Source organism: Coenobita brevimanus, chromosome 26 (assembly GCF_032717465.1).
Source record: "Coenobita brevimanus isolate Jiangsu-jjx chromosome 26, ASM3271746v2, whole genome shotgun sequence".
Classification (NCBI taxonomy): Eukaryota; Metazoa; Arthropoda; class Malacostraca; order Decapoda; family Coenobitidae; genus Coenobita; species Coenobita brevimanus.
The window spans coordinates 49,032,885-49,048,955 of record NC_136979.1 but is presented as its reverse complement, the minus strand read 5'-3'; the positions used below and the strand labels follow the sequence as shown (position 1 = coordinate 49,048,955).

Sequence of the window (16,071 nt, the reverse complement as noted above, 5' to 3'; positions counted from 1 at the left end):
GAGGAAGAGATGGGAGAAGAAGGAAGGGGGTAACACAGTGAAGAAGTGAGCGGAGAAGGAATAGAGATGGAAGGAGAGCAGGAGGAGAAACACGAGGAAAGGAGAGAGGGGAGATGGCGAGAGGAGGAGCTAGAAAGGGGAGGGGAGGAGGAGGAGGAAGGGTGGGAGGGAAGATGATAACGAGACCTGACAAGGTGATAAGGCAAGTGGGAGGGGGAGAAAGAGGGTGAGGTGGGGTGGGGTGGGGGTGGGGAGGGGGAGAGAGTGAGGGGAGTGGTAAGAATGGTAAGGGAAGAAGGGGGAGGGAGGGAAAAGGAAGAGGGAAGGGGGAAAGGGGAAAGGGAGGGAGAAGGAAGGGGGAAGGGGGAAGGGGGAAAGGGAGGAAGAGTAGTGAGGGGTAAGGGAGAAAAATACTTAACAAACGACATGGCAAGACTACGCACATCAAAGATAGTAAAAGTGAAGGCGTTAATAATCCATTCAGTGCGTCTTTTGTATACTGTTCTTGTCACCGTCAAGGGATTTAATTCAACACAGGCTACACCTCTCGAACTGACGGGATGCAGAACAGTCCCAAATAAAATTTTCGGCTGTAATTTCTTTTGTAATAAACTCTTGCCTTCACCAGGGGAATTTACGAGGCTTATTTACATATTTCGTGTTTACTGTAGTTTTTACGTTTGGCCCTGATTTTCGTCCTTTGTAGCTTATTTCACAAAGTTCGAGAGCAAACTAATACCATGGCTTGATGTCCATTTTCACAGCACTTCTTCGTGACTAGAAATCTCGTAGTCTAGTGCTAATCTAGTGTTACGAATGAACATTCAAGGTGGGGAGATGGCAATTCTAGGCCAAGTTAGAGTAAAAATGTATAATCCTAACACTTACGAGTATCATTGTTACAGTTTCTGTCACTTCATCTACATGGCATAGTGTTTATCCATCTAGTATTGTCTTTATTATTATTATTATTATTATTATTATACAGTTGTTTTCCACACGATTTTTTGCTTCCCATGTAAAAAATTAGCCTGCAAAACATGACCACTGAGAGAGAGACAGACAGACAGACAGAGAGAGAGAGAGAAAGGAAAGATTCATTTCGAGATTCCTGCAGAAAGTGCGCAAGACTGCAGGTCATAGACAAAGGGATGAACAGGCTGAGGAAAGTACCCTTGTTTTTTTTTTTTTACCTCCTGATTGCAAAGAACTTCAATCAGTTCACAAAACACTAGCGAATTTGATTCCCCCCCTTCTCTCTCTCTCTTTGCCTCTCTCTCACTCACCCTGAATGCTAAGAGTTTCCCCGAGTTCCAAAGACACTGAATCACTCCCTTCGTCACGAGAGGCCCCACTAGTAGCTGAACAAAATCGTCTGTTAGATGCAACACTGGAATGCAAAAGACGTCCAAAGAAACTGCATTTAAGCCCCTTATGTACGAGAGGAGTCTCAAAAAAAAAAATAAATAAATAAACTGATCTTATCAAAATAACACTGAGAAAATGGTACTGGGAAAATGGATGAATGGATTATGATACTGGATGAATGGATTAAGTGTTCCATAGTTCTTTCACTTTAACCTGGTCCAGATTTTCGTCCTTCTGCAACTTATTTCACGTTGCTCCACGGTTGAAAAGGCAGTTCTACGGTTCTGTTCTCCATAGCACTTCTTTGTGATCAGCATCATATTTTAGTGTTAGTGTACTGTTGAAACTGAGCATCCATGGGGAAGAGATGGAAATTTTAGGCCAAATTAAAGTGTAAAAGTAAATGCAGTTGGTGTCAATTCGTATGTAAATTCAGTAGTTTAAAAAAATGTACTACACAGACAATGAATTAACATGATAAATGACCTTAATATGCTCTTCATGTTAATACCGAATATGTGCATAAAAAAATCATCATTTTCATCATCACAATCATCATCAAAACCTTAATCCCTATAAGACTGATTGAGAATATCCAACCAATCAGAACTATGGCCAGGATTACATCAAAGAATCTCGACCAACCAGCAAACGAATTGCGGCCCCCCGTGACGTCACCAAAATCCAACCAATCACCATATGGCCAGGATGACGTCACCAAATCTCCACCAATCAACGCTAAAACCACGACGACGTCACCAGATCTCTACCAATCAACGCTCAGGCCAGGATGACGTCACCGAATCTCGACCAATCAGCGTGGCGTGTCCGATTGCCTGCACTGGACCTGAACTTTACGGGGCCCGGCCGGACAGGGGGTTTTATAAAGGAGGAAATATGTGTGGAGAAATGGAGAAGGAATTTGAGAGAGGAGGAGGAGGGAGGGAGGGAGGGGGAAATGAAAGAGGAAGAGGAAGAAAGAGAGAGGGAGGTTGACAGGGAGAGAGGGGAGAGAGGGAGAGTTGAAGAAACGAGGGAAAAAGGAGTGAAGGAAAGGAAGGAAGGAGGGGTGGAAAGGATGGACTGAAGAGAGGAGGAGGAGGAGGAGGAGGAGGAGGAGGAAAATCTGGGGAAGAGGAAAGGGAGCAGGGGGTTGCGGGGATTATGAGGAAATTATGTTAAAACAATGAAAGGAGAGAGAGAGAGAGAGAGAGAGAGAGAGAGAGAGAGAGAGGAAGACACAGGGAAGAATGTAAGGAGGAAGGAGAGGGAAACAGGATGGATAGGAAACCGACAAAGGGAAAGGAAGAAAAGAAAGAGGGAAGGATAGAGGAAAGAGAGAGAAGAGAAGATGAGGGAAAGGAAGAGGGGAGGAGAGAGAAGAATGACAAAAGAAAGAAAGAAAGAAAGAAAGAATGGAAGGAAGGAAGGGTAGAAGAAGAGAGGGAAGGAGTTAGAGGGAAGGACAGGCGGAAGAGGAAGAGAAAATTAGAAAAGAGAGAAAGAAGGAGGAAAAGAGAGAAAAGGAGGAGGAGGATGTTGGAATCAAATTTAATCTTGAAAGAGACTGGATGAAATAACATTGTTGGTCTGACTGTCACACCCACCCACCTGCCTGCATTCACTTCCTTCATTTTTCTATCATTTTTTTCATTTTTCACTTTCTCCTTTTGTCGTTCTGTACTTCATTCCTATCATCCTTCATTTATTTCTTCTTTCATTTTCTCATTTTATCCCTCATTCTCTTCTTTCGTCTCTTCCTTCCTGCCTTCCTTTTGCTTTTCCATTCATTCTCCTCTTCTTTCGTCTCTTCATTCCTTCCTTCTTTTACTTTTCCATTCATTTTCTTCCTTCCTTCATTTATTTTTCCATTCATTCTCTTCTTCCTTCCTTCTTTCACTCTTTTCTTCCTTCCTTCAACGGCACACATATTCTTTCATTCTCTTCTCTCCTTTTCATTCCTTCCTTTCATCTTTTGTTCTCTTCTTCCATCCTTCCTTCCTTTTGCATTCTCCCCTCATTCTTACTACCATCATACATTCCCTTCTTCCTTTCTTCTTTCATAATTCATCTTTCATTTACTCCATTTTAGCATATCTTCATTTGCTCCCCATTCCTTCCTTCATAACTTCATGACATTTCTCATCTTCCTTCTCTTTCTCTGTCCTTTCTTATATACTCTCTCTCTCTCTCTCTCACGGTGACCCCAGTGGACTAGGATGAACTGAAACCTTGTATTTGGGTTGAGGAAGAATTTTTGCTTCGTTAGAGAGAGAGAGAGAGAGAGAGAGAGAGAGAGAGAGAGTGAGAGAGAGAGAGAACAGCGTTTCCCCTGCGGTAAAACTAGTACAGTATAGCATATCTACTTTATGTCTGTCTGTCTGTCTTTAATCTATCATTATTACATGAGGTGCAGCAGTGTGTGTGTGCGTGTGTGTGTTAGAGAGAGAGAGAGAGAGAAAGAGAGAGAGAGAGAGAGGCTATGTAAACAGGTCGTTAGGGAGTCATAAAATTGAACCATTCAGTTTAAAGCCTACTAATGTGACTTTATTACCGAGATAAATTTCAGAGCATTTTATGTTATGTTATGCTACCCTGTGCTTGCTGTGCTGGCTTATGTTAGGACTGGCTTGGCTTAGGCTGGGTTATGTTGACCTGGATTTGGTTGGTTAGGATTTGGGTAGGGTAGGAGAGGATGGGTTTTGGGTTAGGTTAAGTTGGGCTGGGATGGGTTTGATTGTGCTGTGTTGGGTTGAGTTGGATTTGGGTTGTACTGGGTTGGGCTGGGTTAGATCATACTAGGTTAGGCTAGGTTAAGGTAGAATGAGCTAGATGAGGGTCTGCTGAGTGAAGCCCGGTTATGCTATGTTACAACAGGGCTAAACTGACTGAGTTTTACTGGACTGGGTTGGAGTGAACTAACTTAACATTAAGTTAAGTTAGGTTAGGTAAGGTTAGATTAGATTAGCTTTAAGTTATAAAAGATAAAGTTTGATTAAGTTAGATTGGATTAGGGTAAGCTAAGTACAGCTAAGGTTTGCCATAGGACGTCAAACTTAGCTGTAACGTAGGATTTAGGACTGAGCGGGATGGCGGAGGTGATAATGTGCGTGATGATAAAATACAGTAACAGTAATTAAGGTGCATAATTCTCCACTGACCGAAGCAGAAATTATTACGCACACACATTACGCACACACAGACACACACACACAGACACACACACACACACACACACACACACACACACACACACACACACACACATCAAACAGAGCGAAGGTTGATATAATACCACGTTTCTATTGCCTTATAATTTCCTTGTCACTCACCGCCATTACTTACTATGTCCTTCCTTTAAGCTACGCTAAGGTATATTAAATTATGATGCACTTTTTAAGACTCCATTAACACTCTCAGGCTTTAATACTCACTCGCTGCACTGCCTTCTAATTTACTTGGCTGTTTTTCTCATCGGTTAAGACATCAACCTAACACCTCTTCTTTAGCGGTTTATTTTTGGATATGGATGGTTAACTCTTTTCTTAACGTTTTTTTGTACGTTATTAGTGCAGAGTATGGCGAAATTAGGACTTATGTAATACTGAAGAGGACAGTAAACAGTAATAAATAAAATAAATCGCTTAGAAAAATGTGTTAGGGAGCTTCCTCAACCGATGGGAATACAGGCCCTTGTCACCTTCCTTCACAACTACCTGTACCATTCCTCTACGCAACTCTACGGAATGTGCTCGGCTATTTGCTTGTCCCCTGCGGTACTGTAAAGAAACGCAGGTAACATCCTACACAGCACTGTATGTGTTCCTGTACCCTGTGTTAGGTATAAATTTGCTTCTTGAGAGGGTTGTGTAAGAGGAACACAGATTATCCTTAAAAAAAAAAAAAAAAAAAAAAAAAAAGGGCGCTGCGTTAATAGCACGAAACTGTATATGGTTTTGTGACTGACTGTACCCTTTTGTACATAAATGTTAACAGAAAATGTACTGAACGTACTGAGTGCTTTTGTATTAACTGTTCATCGTTCATTGTACATGTTTATGTTCTTTGTCCACTACGTCCCATTCAAGCATTTGTGAAGCCAGCAGAGCTAGACAGAAAGAGAGAGAGAGAGAGAGAGAGAGAGAGAGGTGAATGGACTTATGAATTTCATTGTACAAGTGGAAGATATTCGGCCGTGCACCCCTTACTGGACGGCGGGTAACAATGGAGACAACGAGGCCAAGGCAAACAAGCACACGGTCGGTATTAATATTTGTTTTGTACGTTGACCCCGATACACTACCTGCAGGAGGAGGAGGAGGAGGAGGAGGAGGAGGAGAAGAGAGAAGAAGAAGGGCTATTTATGCCTATTAACTGCACGAGCGCCACTGGCCACTTCACCCCAACGGCGCACATTTCATTCCATTCTTGCTGGCCTCAGACGATTTCATTCGGCTGGGGTACGACTTTACGAACTGAAGGGGTTACATACAGCCCTCACAAACCCCTCCATTAATCGTTATTGTTTTTATTTATAGATCCCCAATCCTTTCAGCTCAGTTGATGGCCATGTGTACGGAGACTTCGGTGATAAATCTGGCTGGTAACCATGGAGACTCACATCTAATTTCACGCAACTACGGCTCAGCATTCAGGTTATGGACGACCCAGTTACCTCACAAAAAACAAACCACCAAAATGAACAAAAATTAATAAAAAGGTCTGGTTGAAGTAAGAATAAACATATGACGTCCGCAGGCTAATGTGGTAAGGGCAGGATACCACTTCTTGCTTAGTTCCAATTTTCCCCTAAACACCATCCACAACAGTCACTTGTACACCCAGGTCCCCAACTGTGCTGCTGGGTGTACAGGAACAAATGGGAGAACCTAAATTTAATGAATGGTGAAGAAAATACACTTGATATTAAAAACCTGTTGACGAGATGATGTAAAATTATATGTTTATGTCTCGATTTCCAATACAGAATGTATTTGGGAAATTATTTGTGATAAATTATACGAGGGGAGGAAGAGGGGGAGATCGAGGATGAGTGGGACTGGGTGTAGAGAGATTAGTAAGGGGAGTGTTTGTGCTGGAGAAAGGGCAACTTGATAGTGGAGGACAGAGTGACATGGAGGGGTTTCGTTTGTGGCCACCCCTTCTGGGATCACGGTGTCAGGCGATACACAGATAGACAGATATAGATAAATTAATGAACATGTTTCGAGTAAATGTGACTACGTTTCATTCCACTTCTATACACTCCACTCCACTACAATATTCTTCTCTACGATACAGTCTAGATACAGTATGGTACACTGCCATATGGTACAGTACATTGTTCAGTCTTTAAAATATACGCAGGAAAATATAAAAGTTCAGAACACGTAAAGCTAAACATAAATCCTAAATACAATAATATACAGTATGTAAATTTTTCTTAATCTGAAACAGAAACGAAATTGCACCTGGTATCCTGTGAAAAGAAATAGACACAAAATAATTAAATCATTTACATGCCGTGATATGCAAATACTTGTTTACGTTTGTTTATATGAGTGTCTCCTTGTTTGTATGTCACACTCAAGTTTAATATTACACTCATATATATACACACACTACACAGTAGGTAGGGAGCAAGTTCATAAATGCATATACTATTTATATAATTCTCTCTCTCTCTCTCTCACTCACTAACCTCAGCCCGGTAGAGTGCAGTGGCAGGTGCGGGAAGGCGGGGCTGTTGGCATGTGAGGGACAGTGAGGTGGCCGTGATGTTGGCAAGACCACACGAGGACACTGGCAGAGGCAGTTCTGGGGTGGGGAAAAAAAAGTCCGAGTTACATCGAGATTCCAGACACAAAGTACACAGATTTTACGGTCCTTAATTCACAGTCCGGCATTAAAATTGATGAAACGACGGACATAAACAGACCAAAGAGATCTGACGGTCCTCACATCAGAGTTGACAAAAGTCCTACCCATGAACAGACCACAGAGATCTTACGGTCCCTAGGAGGTGGTCTGGTCTTAAAACCAACTACAGACCACACAATGGTGGTTTCCAGCTTTTTTTTTTTTTTTTAGCTATCTCCAGACGATTTTATTCCCTAGCATTAAGGAGGTCAATGGGGGCTTTCATTAAAGGTTCTAATCCCTCATGCTGAAGTCCTCCTCCTGCAGCTCACCATCCTTCTTTTGGGGGATAGGGAGGAAGGTGAGGGAAGCTTCTATACCCAGATGCCAAGGTATACCGGAGCCACCACGTGAAGGATCTCCAGCACCCTCCCCCCTCAAAAAAAAAAAAAAAAAAAAAAAAAAAAATCAGAATCAGAAATCAAGTTAAAAGATACGACTGGAAATTTTTATCTTCTTTGGCCTATAAAAAATAAGCCTCCATGACTACGTAACCTTTAGAGTGCAATTTGATAGGTAATTCGAGAAGCATTTATAAGCCTACCTGTAAGCATCACCACCACCATCACCATCAGCTTCATCATCATCATCATCATCATCATCTTGCCACTATTGCCACTGATATACATGGAGTGACTGGAACTACCATCATCATCATAAATGCAGGAAAGAGACGCCATAAAGAAATGAGAAAGTAACGAGAAGAGAGAGTTGGAAAGGAGAGACAGGTACAGGCAGAGAGAGAGAGAGAGAGAGAGAGAGAGATACTAGTCAGATAACACGAAGATACCCCCAGCATCTCTCTCTCTCTCTCTCTAAGATAAAAGAAAGAGAATCAAAGTGTGTGTGTGTGTGTGTGTGTGTGTGTGTGTGTGTGTGTGTGTGTGTGTGTGTGTGTGTGTGTGTGTGTGTGTGTGTGTGTGTGTGTGTGTGTGTGTGTGTGTGTGTGTGTGTGTGTGTGTGTGTGTGTGTGTGTGTGTGTGTGTGTGTGTGTGTGTGTGTGTGTGTGTGTGTGTGTGTGTGTGTGTGTGTGTGTGTGTGCGCGCGCGGAAGAAAGAAGACAGAGTCGGGAATGGAGGACAGGCTCAGGGAGATTACTGAGGGTAAGGGAGAGACAGAAACGAGGAAAATTGAGAGAGAGAGAGAGAGAGAGAGAGAGAGAGAGAGAGAGACTGGGGGAGAAACATGGCGTCATTTAATTGCTTCAGTCATAAATCTTTTACATACCCTCCCTCCCTCCTTCTTCCCTCTCTCTCTCTCTCTCCTTCTCTCTCTCTCTTTCCCTTTCTCCCTTCTCCTTGTCCCTCCCTCACTCTTTCTCCCTCCTTCCCATTTTCCTGTTCCCTCTCCCTCCCTCCCTCCTTCCCTCTCTCTCTCTCTCTCTCTCTCTCGGTCACATCTAACTCCTTCATAATTAGGATACATTTCACATTTTCCGACTAATGGAAAATGCAGGAAGGAAAGAGAAAGGGGTATGATAAGAAGAGAAGGAGGAAGAAAATAAGAAACATCTCCCAGTGACTTCTGGATTTAAAAACAATGAAAATGAGGGAAAAAAAAAAACGAATATAATAAAAGTCAGCTCCTACGGTCCCCCAGGTAAGACTACTGCAGACAGGATATCAAAGAGAATAAAGATGTTGTATAAAGGCGAGCCAACAGAGACACCATAATACTCAATGATTTACTGTGAGGTGGGCATGGCAGGTGATTAAAATTACCTGCAAGAAGAGGAGGAAAAGAAAAAAAAATCAGACCCCTTCAGTACGAGGTCTTTACACACACACACACACACACACACACACACACACACGAATCAAGCTCTGCCTTAAATGACATCAGGTTCAGTTAACTTTATTCTGGATATTGTCCTCTTGTTTTGATAATTAGCTATGCCACAGCCCCCCCCCCCTCTCTTTCTCTACGCCTCTCACCACTAATTATTTAAACCACACAACATCGTCCCCAGTCCAATACCGCCCTTGCTCATCCCACACCCCGTACTGTCTTTATGTTTTGATAATGACCTGGCAGGTTCTGTAACACATTCTCTTTGGCTACTGATTTTTCATACAGCACTTGGGTGTCCTCTTGCATTATTTCTAAAACAAACCTGCCAGTACTGAAACGATATCAATAGCATCAGGGAAAACATCGTGGAGAATGTACAACAACAACAACAACCAGAATATGGATGTTTTTTTTCCTTCACATCCATATCCACTCTATAGGTTATTCACTTAGCGGAGATTTTCCATTTGCAGCATATTTCCCGTAGTTCAGTGTCGGAACTGGACAATGGTGCGGCAACACCTCCTTTCCACAGAACTTTTTCGTGACTAGCATCATATTCCAGCTTTAATCTCTTGCTACAGCTCAGCATTCAAGAAGAGGAGACGGCAATTTTACGCCCAGTTAAAATGAGAGGGGTAGTGTTAGGATATGATGTATGGGCAGTCCTATGAGTAAGAATATAAAAAAAAAAACTCATATGCAACTTAAGACTAAATTCTTAGAGGTATTGTAAGCTTCGTAAGTCCTTCTTCAAAGTTATTTATTCTGTCTTTTCCACCTTCACTTTTTCTCTTTAGGTTATCTATTTATTTTTAGTACCAACATCGGTTTACAACAATGCCATCCAAGTGTAATATGCAGGATAAATTACTAAGGAAAAAGTGATATGTTCTCTACAAAGCCACTTAGAATACGACCCTCACTATAAGGGGTCCTTTTTAACCACTTCAGTCTGATATTCTCTCTCTCTCTCTCTCCAGACATCTCACACTCGGCACTCTCCCTTTGTTTTGATATTGTACGGACGGTCTCACACATCTGACCTTTAGCGGTTCACTCCCCTATGCTGGAGATTGTTTACAAATGGATGCGGTATATCAGGCAGCTTGACACTCAGTTATTACCCGGCGTTGAAAAAGGCCAAAGAAATATCAACATTATTATTACACTCATTATTTATTCTGTGGCCTCTTTCTCGTTTCTCTTTTTCGTTGATCTATTCACTGGCTTGACCTCCTCTCGGCCAGATACGAACTTAATAAGTTCTTGTGATTTTTTCCCCATTTTCGTTTCTCTGCTTCACTGGCTTTACATTTTTGCAGTGACATACGAAGTTAATGGTGATTTTTTCTTTTTCAGTCTTCTCTTCTTTTCTCTCTCTCTCCACCTCCTTCACCTTTTTCGCAGTGCTATACAATATTAAAGGTATTCAGATTCTTTTATCCATTTTTCCTGCTCTTTTTACCTCTCCGTTTGACTCTTTTTTTGTTCGCTGTAAAATGCGAACTTAATAGAATATTCTTTGATTTAATTTAACCCTTGCTTCTTTCTCCCTTTGCCTACCTACTTCCAGCTTTCCACGGCCGCTTACGAACTTTACAATATATTCTGTGATTTTTTTACCTCCTCTTTTTTTTCAGTTTAGCTACTTCACCTTTTAGCACTCAGGAAAATCCGTAGCCACATGAGTATCTAATCTATCCAGTTAGAAAAGTCACTCCTGAAATGAATATATGTGTATGGAAGTAGCGAAAGTAGCCGATAGCCAGGCGCCTTTATAAGTCGCCTCCACGTCACCCTATTCCCCACCATCAAGCTGCCCCCTCTCCAGGTCACACACACCCTATCTCACATAGTCTCCACTCCATTCCTCCACCTCCTCCACGGTCTCCTCCTCCACCTCACTCATACACTCTCCTAGTTAGTTTCTAGTTCTCCATCCCCTCCATGTGGCAAAACACTATCTTAGTCACTGTCTCATTCACCTTCCTCTGCACATGACCAAACTCTCTTCGAGTCAGCCTCTGTCCATCCTCTCCACACGGCTTAACACTATCCTAGTCAGTCCCTTCATCCTCTCCACAAGGCCAAACCCTCTCCCAGTCAGTCTCTCTCCATCTTCTCCACACGGCCAATGCAGATAAACGCAGGTAACACTACATTACACAGGTGCTCCATAACTCACCTGAATGGCTAGGTTAGAAGACCATCTGGTGCTTAAACGATGCTTAATGCCTCTCTCTCTCTCTCTCTCTCTCTCTCGGCTTTATCGAGGCTACTTCTGCCTCCATGACAAATAGCCTCCAAGGAACAGTTCTAAAATTGACGCATATTCTCCTATCTCTCTCTCTCTCTCTCTCTCTCTCTCTCTCTCTCTCTCTCTCTCGTGTCTCCATTTATCATCTCTCTCTCTCTCTCTCCCCCCTTCTCTCTCTCTCTCTCTCTCACTCAACCCTTAACCTGCTCCCCTAATAGACGATGTACATGCAACATCCTTCCCTCTCTCTGTCTCTCATTATCTCTCCCTCCCTCCCTCTCTCTCTCTCTCTCTCTCTCTCTCTCTCTCTCCCTCTCTCTCTCTCTCATCTCATTTCTTCCTCCACCTCTTCCACCCTTCATCAAGCTAATCTCATTTTCCAGTCATTCTTTCTCTCTCCATCTCCTTCACCCGTTCGCCTTATAAATAGAGAGAATTCTAACTTTTATTTTTTCCTTCTGGCTTACTTTTTCTTTTCCCTCCATTAATCTTTTCCTTTTCTTATTTTCTTGGCTTCTTCCTCACCATTTCTCCAAGATTCATTTTCTCCTTCCCTCCCCTCCTTCGTTTCTTCCCTCTCCTTTCCTCTCTAGTTTTCTTCCTGTCTCTCCTTTCCTCACTTCTTATCCATATTTTTTTATCATCATCCTTTCCTCCTTCCTTTTCTTTATGCTTTCCTTCCTTCTTCCTTCCTTTTTCTCTCCTTTCCTTACGTCTCTTTCTCCCTTCATTCCTTCCTTTCTTTACCTTCCTTTCTCCTTCCTTGCTCTCTTTCTCTTCATCTTTCTTTAACTTCCTTTCCTTCCCTACTTTCTTATTTCCTTTTCTTCTCTTCCCTTCGTTTCTTCCCCTCCTTAAATACAAGACATTGCACGATATCCTACTTTCCCCTTCTCTTCTCTGTTTCTTCAAGTTTACTCTACCTTTCCTTTACTTTCCCCTTTCTTATTCCTTTTCCTTTCTTCCTGCCTTCCTTTCCTTCACTTCGCAATATACACTCACTAAAACATAATCTGATATAATGTGGAAATATACATATCTTACCAACAGGCTTATAGATAAAGTATACTAATGTTAAATCGTTTTGTCCGTTCACTGATGTGTGAAAAACAGAGGCACAGCTTCTGGTATAACATATTCATCTCTTACTCTAAACTCTAACTCACTCTCTCGTTTTCTTACCCACCTGCACCTTTAACAGAAAATCCACAAGCATCTCTCTGGTTCCCCTGGCATTCAAAGCCCAGAAATACAAGTCTTTCATCAAATGTCTGTAAGTCTTACTCCTGTCTCTAACTCACTCACTCTCTTACTCACCTGCAACTATAATGATGAACCCACAAGCGACTCTCACCTTCCCGCCTATCTTCATACGTCTTTTACCTCTAACTTCCACCTCCTGCTCAACTTTCTCTTACTTCTATCTAACTCACTTTCTCACTCACCTGCAACTTTAATGGAGAATCCACAGGCGACTCTCTGTTTCCCCATGGCGTTCACAGCCCAACAATACAAGAGTCTATCTTCGTAGGTCTCTATGGGATGCACCGTGAGCTTTGTTGACACTCTCTCCCCACCGCCTGTGATTGGCTGGGTCTTGATGACGTCACCGCTGTTGCCCCACTGCCATTGGATAGCCTGGGCGGGCGGGTGTGACGTCACTGTGCACGTCACGCTGATGGGCTTGTCGTAGATGAAGTAGGTGGTCGGGGCGGTGAGGCACTGAGGCCGGTCTGTGGAGAAATAAACCAATTAATCTATCTATCTATTGCCTGACGCCATAATCCCGTAAGGAGTGGTCATTTGGCTTTGAGTTATATGTTTTACGGGGAGGGGCACTAACCCTCCATCAACCCACTTGTTGATACGTAGGGAGCACGTATGGTTTGGTTATATGGTTACCACCCAGCGTTGTAAATGGTTTCTTGGCTTACAGGAAACCATTTGGCTTGTCACCCAATGTAAAGCCACCTGTAAAGGAAAGAAAAGCGATAAGAAGTAACAGGAAAGATAGGAGAAATAGAAAGAGAGGAGGGCAGGCACCGAAAAAGAATGATAAAGGCTAAGGAAGAAGTAGGCAGCACTGCATCAAGTGAGTGGATGATAGTCGCCACCACATACCACCAACCAATTAATAACAACAACAACAATCATCATCATCATCATAATGCAATTCGATAGTTACCGGAATCGTGATGTAACTTACACCTAATGGTAAGGGTGACGGGTGGACTGGTGACAGATGCAACAATATTAGTGGCAGTGCAGCGGTAGGACCCCGCGTGCCTCCGCCCCACACCTTGCAGTACTAGGGACCCCCCGGCGAGGATAACGCCACCACTTGTGTTCTGGTTTACGACACGGTCCTGGAAAGTTGACAGATGGATAGACAGATAAACAGACAGATACAGATGGATAGATAGGTAGTTGACAGGTAGATGAAAGGATGGACCAAGAGAAAAAAGTACAAAGATATATAAACCTTCAAATACATAAGGCACACACACACACACACACACACACACACACATACTGATAAGGCAAGCAGACAGATTGCCAAAACAACACATAATTACTGCTGTGTTAATTACAGAAAATAGTGTACAACAGATAAGGGGAGAGAAACACCTCAGCCCTTATCACTGCCTTCATTTATCAACGACAATGTGAAACGTGGGAATGGACTATAGGTATATTGTATGAATTATCTAAGTTGAATAAAATGATTGCAAGTTACCTAAAACAAAATTAAAACACGTCCCCAATCTGAAAAGATTTATGGAAGCGCACTGTCTGTTTCTTCCTTGTCCTTGTTTTCTTAATATTATAACTAGGGAGGTGCTGAAGTGGGAAGCCTTCACGCGGTGGCACAGATACACCCAGGCGGATCCACTGCCCGGTTATATAAACGTTCCTGCACTCCTTCCCAACCTCCCGAAATAGAATATGGTGACTATAGGAGGAGGGCAACTTCAGCCTGCCGTCCACCGGGTTCACGTTTCAGATGAACCTGAGACTACAACTCTATTACCTAATGTTATTTTGGTTGTATACCTGGCATAGTGATTAATTAATGCACCAACTGGAGATAAGGACCTTTAATTTCTAAGAGCTAACCTTTCGCCCTAAAGTGAGAGAAACGTTACCTTTAAGGAAATAAAAGTCCTTACCTCTAAATGATATTGCTACATATCTGGGGACCTGGATTTAACATCGATGGTTGCCTGCCATATTTCAAGGCAATTCTAGGGCTTAGGAAAACCTGACTGCTTTAACCTTTCCAGTACCGTGATGTCTTTCTCGAATAATTCTTGGTATCCTAAAAGAAAATTTCATTCAGATTTGGATAGACTTTTCATAATGAAAAGGTTAGATATCGCCTTCATTTTCTATTTCATGACGAGCCGTCTCCCCTAGCTATCTCTGTCTATCTATCTATCTTTTGCCAAATAACTTTATTCTGTACGAGATGACCACAAACGAATTTCCACCTCCACATTACCGTCCTCCGCCATCAGTCCCACCTACTGTACCTCCGACTCACACCACCCTTCCTTATATACCTCTCCACCTCATCCACGGTCTCCCCCTGACCAATTCTCCTCCATATCTCCCCATCCCATCCCTCATCCTAGGTTAGCCCCAATCCATTTTTCCTCCACCTCATCTATGCACAATCTTTTTTCTGGCTCAGTGGGAGTTCCGTATCATTATAACCCATTCATGTCCATGCCCGCATCTGAGGCCACTTCTACATATTACAGCAATGAAAAACTCTCGATCACACCCACCCGCGTCCAGTGGGGTTACTTATATGGGCTAAAGGTGATGCCAAATTCCCACCCGAGCCAGCACTATTTGATGTGGACGTGACCTTGGTAATGTGCGCCCTAACCCACTGACTCTTTTCCTCCTTCGTTTTATGGGAGTCTGAATTTCCCTCTGGTTCCCGCACACTCTTTGATAACAGCACCACCCACTGTGCTCTATAATGAAACAACCAATTACCACATACCCTATAAAAAAAACCCACGCCAGCAGGACTGGCACTGTGAACTATCCTAGTAGGCTTAAGAGACTCCTTTGTGCCCCTTTCTCAATGACTCTTATCATCATCATCACTACATTGACCTTTATAATCTCTCTACCTACCTATCTCTCAATCCTTTCATCCATCAATCCATCTATCTATCGCTCCATTCATCTATTTTTAATTTACAGACTGACAAATAGACATACTTTGCTTTAAATTAAATAAAAGAATATCAATAGGCCACATCCAGAAATAGACCAGTGAGAAAGCAGACTCTTTGAAGCCTACAAATCCACCGAGAAAACTATCCTTGAAACGACTTTTAATACCAATAATATTTTGGTTTTATATATCACAGCAAGAAATAGAACGGATAAAGAATGTAGGTTTATAACACTGCAAGAAACAGAACAGGATAAAAAAACGCTGGTTTCAGTGATTCTCTCAAATTCACCAAGATACGAGCCATAAAGTGACCCCCCACTACCTGTGCCTACCCAAAGCCTCAGGTACAGGCACGGCAGGCACGTGATACAGGTACGTAATGAAGTGACCTGTAGCTAGCCAGGACCTGTGGTCCTCATCAGTGACCTCCCCTCCTCATTACGAATCTGCTGACCCGTTAGCATCTGGCTTTAAATCCTGATGAAGGCAGCTGGAGCTAATCAACTCATGCGTCAATCCATCCTTCCACAAGCTC

At 42.6% G+C, this 16,071-nt stretch overlaps 1 protein-coding gene across 1 annotated transcript in view; it reads right to left on the bottom strand.

The window, feature by feature from the left end:
• Positions 1 to 16,071, bottom strand: part of LOC145394038 (uncharacterized) — a 160,440-nt gene that overhangs the window by 9,108 nt on the left and 135,261 nt on the right. The window contains exons 10-12 of the mRNA XM_080268008.1: positions 13,545 to 13,704; positions 12,784 to 13,071; positions 7,070 to 7,185 (exon numbers count right to left, since the gene is read on the bottom strand). Coding sequence (XP_080124134.1) covers positions 7,070 to 7,185; positions 12,784 to 13,071; positions 13,545 to 13,704 — 564 coding nt within the window. The remainder of the gene's footprint in view (positions 1 to 7,069; positions 7,186 to 12,783; positions 13,072 to 13,544; positions 13,705 to 16,071) is intronic.